The sequence below is a fragment of the Balaenoptera borealis genome, assembly GCF_965194805.1.
Source record: "Balaenoptera borealis genome assembly, chromosome: 5".
Taxonomy (NCBI): domain Eukaryota; kingdom Metazoa; phylum Chordata; class Mammalia; order Artiodactyla; family Balaenopteridae; genus Balaenoptera; species Balaenoptera borealis.
Genome location: NC_138862.1, coordinates 74,361,657 through 74,373,318, shown reverse-complemented (window position 1 = coordinate 74,373,318; position 11,662 = coordinate 74,361,657). Strand labels below are relative to the sequence as shown.

The 11,662-nt window shown below is 50.9% G+C and overlaps 1 protein-coding gene across 1 annotated transcript; it reads right to left on the bottom strand.

Moving 5' to 3' along the window:
- Positions 1–277: 277 nt before the first annotated feature.
- On the bottom strand, positions 278–11,571 carry CPN2 (carboxypeptidase N subunit 2). The gene is made up of 2 exons (XM_082393286.1): positions 10,858–11,571; positions 278–2,212 (listed from the first exon to the last, which is right to left on the bottom strand). Exon 2 carries the CDS (start codon positions 2,201–2,203, stop codon positions 560–562), a length of 1,644 nt encoding a protein of 547 aa, XP_082249412.1. The 5' UTR covers positions 2,204–2,212; positions 10,858–11,571; the 3' UTR covers positions 278–559.
- Between the last annotated feature and the right edge of the window lie 91 nt (positions 11,572–11,662).

Genomic DNA, 11,662 nt, shown 5'->3' with positions numbered 1-11,662 from the left:
CGCTGGAGTGGGGCACGAACGGCGTGAGTCCCCTGAATGTGGAGTCAGACCCCCGCCCCTCATCTTTCTGGTCACCTCTGCTTTTATCCTCTCCCCTATTTGTCCTTATCAATTAAAACCACAGTTCCAGGCAGAGAAATAGAAACAGACATTGGCTCTTGAACTGGATGTCAAGAGAGGGTGGCCTCCACTTTGTGGAAATGGAGCACTGGTAAGAGGGTATCTCAGGGTGGGGATGAGATTAGGGTGGGTATTAAATAATAGAGAAACACCAGGGGAACGGCATTAGTTTATTCTCCGGACCACGATGCAGCTTTAACGGGTGCTTTGCAGAGTTTGAGGAAGGCCCTGTTAGGTCTCAGACTCAGAGACTGGGGGGGATGAAGGAGGAGGGGGAGGCGGAGACTCGGGGGTCCAGCCTCCTCCCCCTTCCTCCACCCGGGAGATGCAACTCCATCCCTTGCATCTGAAGAACCAAAGCTTCAGCTCCCCTCACCGGCTCTTGCCTGGTTGGGCCCGGAGGCTGTCTGCCCAGGCTCCCAGCCCATCTGCTCTGCACCTAGGGCTCCCCTGCCAGAGCCTCGATCGACACAGTGACCCTCACAGAGCCACAGCTCGACTTCAAGTCCCACTCCTGACTGGCATTGAACGTCAGTCCCGGGGAGGCCAAGCCCTGCCTGGGAGACAGCTGGACGTTCAGCCAGCGACACCGGGCCTCATCACAAGCCAGCACCACGGTGCCCTCGGGGGTGCTGTAGGTGCACCGGCTCCAGGTCGCCTTCTCCTTCGTGGCCGGATCCCAGCCGCCCCCTGGCTCCCTGTCCTCCGGCCCCAGAGCCTGGAAGCCCAGGTGGTCCTGGGTGACCGGGCACACCAGCTGCTCCTCCCTCAAGGCAGGCACCACGTGACCCTTCAGGTAGGCGGGGCCAGCGCAGTAGGTCTGGCTGTCGAAGAGCCGGTCGCTATACCGGTGCAGCCACCTGAAGAGATAGGCCAGGTGGCAGTCGCACTGCCAGGGGTTGCCGTGCAGAGCCAGGTTGAACAGGTTGTAATTGGTGTCAAAGATGCCCTGGGGCAGCGTGGTCAGGAGGTTCCTGGAGAGGCTGAGCAGCTCAAGCGTGGACAGGTTCTGGAAGAGGGCTGGGTGCAGGGCCGTCAGGTTGTTGCTGCCCAGATAGAGCTTGACCAGCCCCTCGAGGCCCCTGAAGACGCCAGCCGGCAGATGGGTGAGGGCGTTGTGCGAGAGCGTGAGGGACCCGAGGCTGGATAGGTTGGCGAAGGCTCCCTCGGGGACGGTCTCCAGCTGGTTGTGGGACAGGGACAGGCTGACCAGGCCCGGGGAATGGGCGAAGAGGCTGGCGGGCAGCGTCCGCAGCGCATTGCCCTGCAAGCTCAGGAAGGTCAGTTTGCCCAGGGAGGAGAAGATGGACCGGGGCAGGTGGCCGATGGTGTTGTGCTGCAGCCATAGCCTCTCCAGGCGGGAGAGCCCCGCGAAGGCTTGCGAGGGCAGCTCGGAGATGGAGTTGCCGTCCAGGAAGAGTTCCTGCAGGCCGCCCAGGTGGCTGAACAGCCCTCGGGGCAGGCCGGCCAGTGCGTTGTTGCTCAGCCTCAGGGTCTGCAGGCTGCAGAGGGGGGCGAACAGTTCCTCGGGCAGCTGGGCCAGGAGGTTCTGAGCGAGGTTGAGGGTCTTCAGACGTCTCAGAGGCTGGAAGAGCCTCACGGGCAGGGTCTGGAGCCGATTGCCCTGCAGCTGGAGGGACTCCAGGGCATCCATGTGCTGGAAGAGGCCCTCGGGCAGAGCCTCCAGCATGTTGAAGTTGAGGGTGAACTTGCCCAGCGAGGTCAGGTTGGAGAAGATGTCAGTGCTGAGGTTGGAGAAGGCACCGCCAGTGATCTCCAGGTCCTGGAGCCCCGGCAGCCCCCCGAAGGCATCCGGCCCGAAGTGGCACACCTGGGTGTTGAGGAAGACCACCTTGGTCAGGTTGGGGCTGCCACTGAAGGTCCTGGCTCCCACCATGGTGAACGAGGTCTCCACGAAGATGATGTCTGTGGCGTGTGGCGGGATGTCCAGCGGGATGGCGGCCAGCTCCTCATCGGAGCAAAACACCTCCCGGGTGAAGCAGTCACACCCCTTGGGGCAGGGCTGGGTAGGCGTGGCCAGGAGCAGGAGGCAGGCCCAGCGTAGCCAGGCTCTGGGCAGCATCTCCTAGATCTGAGCGGGAAGAGAAAACAGAAGTGGCACCTTCGTCAAGGGCAGGCAGCCCGGTGACCAGCACACTGGTCAGAGAGCCAGGAGATGGGAAGCTGGTTTATGTTTTTAATTGTTGTTTTCATACCACCTCACAGCAGCCTTGCAAGGTCAATAGGACCAGAGTTCTAACCTTCTGACAGCAAGGGTGTCTCGTGGCCAATCCACAGTCCCACCCTGCAGGTTAGTGGCAGGACCAAGACCCTGGTCTCGTGGACTTGACATGTTCTTTCCAGATTGGAGAAAGAGGCGGGACCGAGACCAAAAGGCATGGAACAGGGGTATAAAAGGAGACCATGGGTACTGTGGAATTTTTAAGATAGTACGTAAAATATGGGCAGATTATTCCTGAGTTGGAAGTTTTTTAACTGTAACTCTTCCTGAGTTTTCAAATCTCAGCACATTGCAGAGCCTAATTATGAGGAGATCTTACCCTCAGCTCTTTGCACCGCTGAGGCTGAGAGCAGCCACAGGGACAAGACGGGCTCTTATCTTGAAATGAGTCCGCCTTCTCTTCAGTGCTGCTACCAAAATGCTCCCCTCCTGCCGGCCACCCCTATCACCAGCCTGGAGCCCATGGAACTTTCCAACACTGTGTGGACAGGCAGGTCCCAGATGAGGGGATTCCACAGACCTGTAGGTTTTTGTTTTAAATAAGGGAAGGGGACCAAATTTTTAGTTCACTAAATATTAAATTTTTTTTAATAATTAATTAATTAATTAATTTATTTATTTATTTTTGGCTGTGTTAGGTCTTCGTTTCTGTGCGAGGGCTTTCTCTAGTTGTGGCAAGCGGGGGCCACTCTTCATCGCGGTGCGCGGGCCTCTCACTATCGCGGCCTCTCTTGTTGCGGAGCACAGGCTCCAGACGCGCAGGCTCAGTAGTTGTGGCTCACGGGCCCAGTTGCTCCGCGGCATGTGGGATTTTCCCAGACCAGGGCTCGAACCCATGTCCCCTGCATTGGCAGGCAGATTCTCAACCACTGCGCCACCAGGGAAGCCCCTTAATTTTTTTTAAACGCCAGCATCTACCACAGGTCACGAATTGGTGACACAGCGGGGGCCACTCTTCATCGCGGTGCGCGGGCCTCTCATTATCGTGGCCTCTCTTGTTGCGGAGCACAGGCTCCAGACGCGCAGGCTCAGTACTTGTGGCTCACAGGCCTAGTTGCTCCGCAGCATGTGGGATCTTCCCAGAGCAGGGCTCGAACCCGTGTCCCCTACATTAGCAGGCAGATTCTCAACCACTGCGCCACCAGGGAAGCCCCACTCAGTCTTTTTTTATGTCTGAACCACTAGCCAGCATGTAGAAACTGAGAAATAGCACATTAAATGTTTCCAGATTTCAGGATGATTTAGGGGCATTAGGTTCACATTCCCACATGACGAGATCAACGGGGCCTTAATTGTCCCATTAGGGGGTCTGTACCCCCCACGTCTCTACTGCTCCCACCCACATCATCATTTACATGGCTTCTAGTGGTTCAAGTTCCATGAGTTGGAATACCAGCTCCATCACGTTCTAGCTATGTGACCTTGGGCATGTGCTTCAATTTTCGTATCTGTAAAATGAGGATAATATTAGTGCTAACCATGTTGGGGTAATTGGAGGATTAAATGAGTAAATATAGGTAAAGGTTTTAGAACAGTGTCTGACATAGTGTGAGCAATTAATAAGCTATGTTAACCATTGTTAAAGGTCTCAAACCACCATCATTACAGAAAAGATTATTTGAACATCAAAAAAGTAGGAAGAACAAAATGCCCTTTAGCTAGAATATATTTAGCTTCAAAGAAAGAAAGCAGACAGAAAGAAGGAAAGGCAGAAAGAAAGAGAAAATCCTCATGCAATATAATCGTAATTTTTCTCAATTTACCTGTCCTCAGCAAGAACTCAGCTGGCTCCCTGTTGGGGAATCTTGGCCCCAAGCACCCTTTGCTGCCTGCCTCTCTGCTGCTCTCTGCTGGCTGCTTCTTCCATCGCAAGATTCAGCTTCAGCCAAAAGGCTCCACATGCAAGCACAGTGCTTACAAAAAGCCCCCTGTACCCTCTTCCCATTCAGACACTCAATAACTCTCAGTTTTTCCAGGAACTTTTCTGCCTAATCAATAGAGAAGGAACAATTTCTCCCTGAAAAAGCACTGCCTCTCCCTTGAGGCTCCTCTGATGGCCACATAGGTAAGCCACAGGAGGTGGATTATACACCATGGTTGGGAAGGTCTATAACAGTGATGGCGCTTGCTGCCACTCAGGACACACTAGGGAAAGGGACAAGCCTCCTGGTCCTGCCACCCCATAGACCAGCATTACAGAGTTCAGCTTTAGCGTGAGACTTTATTCTCTTGATATTGCATGCACAGAATACAGATAAGAAGAAGAGGGCCTGGCTGAAGAAGGATGACGTAGCCATGGTCCCACCCATACCTGCTACCTGGGCTGTCCCTAGGCTCCTACACGAAACCCCTGGGCATCCTGACAGAAGCCTTCTCTGACTCCTGATATGTTTCTCTATCTTAGCACCTGGCATCGTCCTCCAGATGACGGGTTCTCACAGCTGTCCTTTCTGTGAGAAGAGGGGTGTGGTCCTCTCTACGCTCGTGTTGATTCATGATAGGGTCTGTTGAACTGAACTGTCCATGGCTGAGATGAGCAGCTTGAGAGGCAGAGCTGCCCTTCCCTGGAATGATTCCAGCCCGGAGTGAATGACCATAGCCAGGTGTGAGCATAGCCTTGAGCCCTCCCTCCTCGTTCCCCCACCGAGAGTAAGAGAGGAGCAATTCCTATTTGTAAAGTGCCATAATATTATCAACATGCCAGTCCCCTTCCTGCTAACCCCTTTGGTCCTTGGTTCTCAAAGGCAGTTTCCAGAAGAAATCCCACTAGAAGGGACATGAGGACCCTAGGGACCATCTGGCCAGCCTCACTGAGAGGGCGAGGCCAGGCCCCCAGGTGTCTGCAGTGGGGCCTGGGTTAGAACCGAGATCTCCTGGTTTCCTTGATCACTCCTGCTGGGAGAGCTGGGACCAAAGCAAGAGGCGCAGGTGAAAGGAAAAGCCTCATGGGGACACTGTGCCTCACCCACCCCTGCCGTACCTCTAACTTCTAACCCACTGTCACTTGGAAATAATATGCGTTAGAAGCAATCTATAGATTCAATGCAATCCCTGTCATATTACCAATGGCATTTTTTACAGAACTAGAACAAAAAATCTTAAAATTTGCATGGAGACACAAAAGACTCCGAATAGCCAAAGCAATCTTAGGGAAAAAAACAGAGCTGGAGGAATCAGACTCCCTGACTTCAGACTATACTACAAAGCTACAGTAATCAAGATAATATGGTACTGGCACAAAAACAGAAACATAGATCAATGGAACAGGATAGAAAGCCCAGACATAAACCCACACACCTATGGTCAACTAATCTATGACAAAGGAGGCAAGGATATACAATGGAGAAAAGACAGTCTCTTCAATAAGTGGTGCTGGGAAAACTGGGCAGCTACATGTAAAAGAATGAAATCAGACCACTCCCTAACACCATACACAAAAATAAACTCAAAATGGATTAAAGACCTAAATGTATGACCAGACACTATAAAACTCTTGGAGGAAAACATAGGAAGAGCACTCTTTAACATAAATCACAGCAAGATCTTCTTTGACCCACCTCCTAGAAAAATGGAAATAAAAACAAAAATAAACAAATGGGACCTAAGGAAACTTCAAAGCTTTTGCACAGCAAAGGAAACTATAAACAAGACAAAAAGACAACCCTCAGAATGGGAGAAAATATTTGCAAATGAATCAACGGACAAAGGATTAATCTCCAAAATATATAAACAGCTCACGCAGCTCGATATTAAAAAAGCAAACAACCTAATCAAAAAATGGGCAGAAGACCTAAATAGACATTTATCCAAAGAAGACATACAGATAGCCAAGAGGCACATGAAAAGCTGCTCAAAATCACTAATTATTAGAGAAATGCTAATCAAAACTACCATGAGGTATCACCTCACACCAGTTAGAATGGGCATCATCAGAAAATCTACAAACAACAAATGCTGGAGAGGGTGTGGAGAAAAGGGAAACTTCTCGCACTGTTGGTGGGAATGTAAACTGATACAGCCACTATGTAGAACAGTATGGTGGTTCCTTAAAAAACTAAAAATGGTACTACCATATGACCCAGCATATACACAGAGAAAAACATAATTCAAAAAGACACATGCACCCCAATGTTCATTGCAGCACTATTTACAATAGCCAGGTCATGGAAGCAACCTAAATGCCCATCGACAGACGAATGGATAAAGAAGATATGGTACATATATACAATGGAATATTACTCAGCCATAAAAAGGAATGAAATTGGGTCATTTGTAGAGATGTGGATGGACCTAGAGACGTCATACAGAGTGAAGTAAGTGAAGTAAGTCAGAAGGAGAAAGACAAATATCGTATATTAACTCATATATGTGGAATCTAGAAAAATGGTACAGATGAACTGGTTTGCAAGGCAGAAATAGAGACACAGATGTAGAGAACAAACGTATGGACACCAAGGGGGGAAAGCAGGGGCAGGTGGTGGTGGTGGGATAAATTGGGAGATTGGGACTTACATATATACACTAATATGTGTAAAATAGATAACTAATAAAAAAAATTATAGTTATACAGAAAAAAAAGAAATAATATACTTTAGAATTTTCCAACAAAGATATGTAACTGGAGAATTCAGGACTTGAGTCAAAACTATGGCATCAGCGGCACAGAAAATCAAGTGTAGAGAAATCAGCTTAGGCTCAGGCAGTGGCCGGTGGGAGAGGTAGGAGAAGCTTCTCTGATGTGGGGGGCTGAGCTAAGGGGCGAGACCCACCTGCCAGCTCCCAAAGCTCTCACACCTGCATCTTGATCCTCAGAGCACATCGAGAAATTTCCAGGACAGGGAAACTGGGGGTCCCAGAGCTACAGCAATGGGTCCAAGGGCACACGACTAAGATGTGTGGGGCTAGGATCCGTCCTAATGGCCTGAGCTGTCAGCAAGGTGCTTGCAGCGACACCACAAGGCTTCTGGAACAGGAAGACCCATCCTCACGTTTTCAGGACCCAAGGTGAACATACACAGGGACCTTGCCTACCGCCTGTCCCCTTCTCTTCCCACCGGACTCTCTCCGGTACTGTGAGTAGAGATCCCACCCACGGCTGTGTCCCAGCACCTCACAAGCCTAAGGGAATGCACTTCTGTGACGGGGTCAGCCTAGAGAAGATGGACCTCGGGAAGCATGCCACACAAGCCCTGGGTCCTGGGTACCTGAATCAGGATTTGAAATGGGGACACAGCCTCCAGATGGGCATGTCCCTTTGATCATGCAAACTTCTCACCCCTTGGGGGTGTCATGGTGAGAGGGGAGCCAGAACAGAGCCTCTAAAGTTCAGGGCAAGACCCTCTTGCCCCAGTCTACTGGGGCAAAGGAAGTGGTAGATGGTACTCACAGTGAGGGTGTGGAACACTGATAATTTCCAAATGTTCCGCTCCCAGCCCAAGACTTACTCTCACATCACTCTAGAATGGCTAAGAGTTTGTGCTGTGGTGTCAGACAGTCTGGGTTCAAATCTTGTCTCCATCCCTTACTAGCTGTGTGGCTTTGGCTGAATTACTTAACCTCTCCGTGCTTCGATTTCCTCATCTTCAAAACAGCAAGTTTCAATACTACCTTCCTCAAGGGGTGGTTCCGAGGGTTGAATGAGAAAATGCGTTGAAAGCTCCAAACCCAGAGCCGTGTACACAGAGAGCACTCAGCTACATCAGCCCAGGCTAGCCCCAGCTCTGTTGTAAAGTAATCACAGGAGTCAGCTAAGGAAAAACTGGTGAGCTCATTCAAACATCTCATTTATGGGCCAGTCGGATGTCTCGCTACAGCACTTTCTGGCTCTTCGGGCCAAGGGAAACGGGTCATTGTTTTGTCCTTGGTTTAGTGGAGCTCAGATTCTGATGTGGCCAGGGTGCCCTGGACTTGGGCCTCTTCCCTGAGCCACCCTCCAGAGCAGGTCACCACAGGCTCTGGAGACCGGGAACATCCCCACCTAGGTACTGTGAAGGATGGCAGCAGAGGGGACAGTGGGGCGGCAGCCAGAAGATTCCAGCTTGTCATCTGAGAAACCACCTCTGCATTTGCGCAGAGACCAGCAAATGCCCACAAAAATGTTCCATGCCTTCAGCAAGCCAAGGAAGCCTGGCTTTTTGTGGAGGAGGGTGGAAGGGGTGACTGATTGCGAATGGACTCTTTCCTCTTCTCAGATTACTTTTGGATTGGTACATTTCTGTACCACAGCCCATCTGTCATCCACCACAGAGCCAACCCTCACTCCTTCCAGAGGGTGACGGGAGCCCAGAGCCCGGCCCGACACCCCCAGGGGACTTGTCCCTGGACCTGGGGTATCCACATCAGGATCTGTCTCACCAACGTGGCTGGATTTTGCCCCTCGGGCTCTAGTACATCTGGGAGCAGGAAGAGGGGCTTCCAAGGCTTATCTGGAGCCCCTGACTGCCTCACCCAAGTCTCCAGGACCCCAGTCTCCTTTCCTCTCAATCAGGGAAATAAGCCAAGTGGCTGAGGCAGTGGGACCTGGGCTGGCCCCCTCCCCAGCCAGCCTGCCCTCCCCACCCTGCTGCCCAGGGCATCCCAAGCAGTGGAGTAATCCCTCAGAGTCCCAGTTTCCACATTTGTAGCTTGAGAACAATCATGATAATAATAATAATAATAATAATAACACCCGCATTACCGTGCATTAGGGTCATCGTGGCAATTAAATGAAATAACTGGCCGTGGGTTTATGATACTCTGATATAATAAATTTATATTTGGTCTTCCTGGTTCCTGGCACAGAGCTCCAAAAACCCTTGGAATATCCTGAGTGATGAGAGCAACGTCTTTTGTTATTCGTAATAAGCTCTTTTCAACCCACACCTGAGTTTATGTCACTGAAGTGACTTTGATGGTCCCCTAGAGAGCTTCAGACGGTACACAAAACATTTGCAGTGGTTATCTCTGAAGAATAGAATTAATTGCAGGTGATTTTAATTTTTTCCTTTGGCTTAATAATGTATTTTCAACTTTTAAAAATAATAAATAGGCGTCACTGTTGTAATAAGGTTGAAAGTTATTATAAAAATAATGTAGGGAATTCCCTGGCAGTCCAGTGGTTAGGAATCTGTTCTTCCAATGTAGGGGGCACAGGTTCGATCCCTGGTCAGGGAACTAAGATCCCGCATGCGGCACAGCGCAGCCAAAAAAATTTTTAAATTTAAAACATTTTTTAGATCATGTAAAACACACAGCACAGTTCCAAGTACCTAATAGGGGCTTCCTTGATTCCTTTCCTTCCTTGCAATTACATTGCAGAGGCTCAAGGAAACTTTATCCACTGTCATAGCTTCCTGAAGGGAACTAACATTCTGAAATAAGAGGAGGTTGTGAACCGGGCACTGTCCTTTCTCCAAATGCTCCCCATGGGCCCCACCTCTAGCCCACTCTCAGGCAGCCCCCTCCACTAGAATGCCCTTGCTGACCTTTCCCTGTTGCTACCATTCTCCCTACCCTCCAGGCCAGCACAAGTCACACGTCCCCCGGGAAGCCTTCCTGGACTGCGCCTCTTTTGGATCCTGCAGGTACTTGTCTTCTGTTGAACATGTGGGCCCTTCTGCTCTGCCTTCTAGTCAGTTGCACCACCTGACTAGAAGCCCCTGGGAGGTGGCGGTCCTGTGACCGCAGCATCTCTTACCTGGCCATGCACCCCAGCACCTGGCCCAGGGCTGAGCCAGAGAGGTGCTCAGGCCCTGGGTGCCGAATTGAACAGAATGTATTTGTGGCTCTTGTGAGCCTGTATCCAGGGTCTTATTCTTCATCCTGCTTCATGGATTAGGGCGCTGTCATTGCTGTACCCTGGGTTTAAATTCTGACACCGCTATCTACTAGCTGTGTGGGATTGGGCAGGTCACTCCCTCTCTAAGCCTCAGTTTCCCAATACCTGGTTATAACCCCATCCCTTAGTGTTAAAATTAGCACTCAGTTGGATGATAAATATGCTAAATTAGATGGTAAATAATAAAGCACTTAATGCAGTGCCTGGCAAATAATAAATGTTTGCTAAAACGTAGCCACATACATGTTTTATTCCTACTTTATCATCGAAACCAGGACACTTCTGAGAATAAAAGGAGAGCTCTTGATAATTATGCCAGGATGACAGGCATAAACAAGGGTGGGACCAGGAAAACCTAGACATATGGTCACACTACTTTATCCCCACCATCCACTAGAAGTTGTCTGTGCCCAGGGACTAGGTCACCTTCATCTCAGAATCCCGCACCGTGACCTGCCTCCAGCCCCAGCCCAGCACCACCCTGGCTGAGTACCTCAGGGGCTTCTCCTGACCGGGCGAGGGGACACAGAAGGTGCAGCCTACATGGAGTTGGGGACATGCTCTGAAACCTGGGACAAGTGGCCAGCCCATCTCCTGCCCCCAAGCTGGGATCCCAGGCCAGATTCCTCCCACATCCCCACAGACCCCCAGAGCCCTGTAGTGACCCCAGGAAACCTACCGCGAGGGGCTCACGGTTGGGGACCAGCTGCCCTGGCTCTTCCTCAGGAGCAGAAGGGCTTCTGGTGTGGTCAGTGGTCAGCATGAACCCAGCAGTCCTGGTGCTGATCAAAGTTCCAGGCAGTGGTTCCTCCCCTCACGTGGCCTGAGCATTCCCGGAATGTCACCAGGGTCACAGGACAGCAGAAGAGAATCTAGGCAAGGCCTCTGAAGATTACAAAATGACCCTGAACTGTTCCCATGGACGGATCCACGTTGGGGCCAAAATCCAGCTAAGGTTATGGTCTTGGCAACTTTAGGACCCTAAGGGCAGCCACTAGGCCCTAGGGAGTTTCCAGTAAGTTGCTCTGGGCTGAGGACTGGGATCAGGGCTGCACACCCACATCCCCTCCAGTGCAAGGCCAGACTGACCGCAGCTGGACAGCCGGCCACACGCACCAGTGGGCTCTCAGTGCCAGGAGAAATTCTAAGAGGGTTGTGGGTTTGCTGTCCTTTTGTGTTTGTTTCTTTATTTAATGCTTATTTAAGTTTGTAAACCCTTTCTGAGTTAAGAGGAGGAAATGATATAGGGAGGTGAACTTTGGCCCAATATGGAGAGAGAAGCTTTAACCACTGGGATTATCCAAGGATGAAAGCAGTTGCTTGAGGAGGGAGTGAACAGCCCTGAAGGTGTTCATCCAGGGGCTTCAGAACAAAGTGAAGAGTGTGTGTATATGTGTGTGTGTGTGTGTGTGTGTGTGTGTGTGTGTGCGCGCGCGCGCGCGCGCACATGCATGCGTGCAGGCACTTTAATGAATGCTGAGTGA

Bases quoted from the DNA above. Each gene is read 5' to 3' on its own strand.
- CPN2 (XM_082393286.1), bottom strand. From the start codon at position 2,203: ATGCTGCCCAGAGCCTGGCTACGCTGGGCCTGCCTCCTGCTCCTGGCC.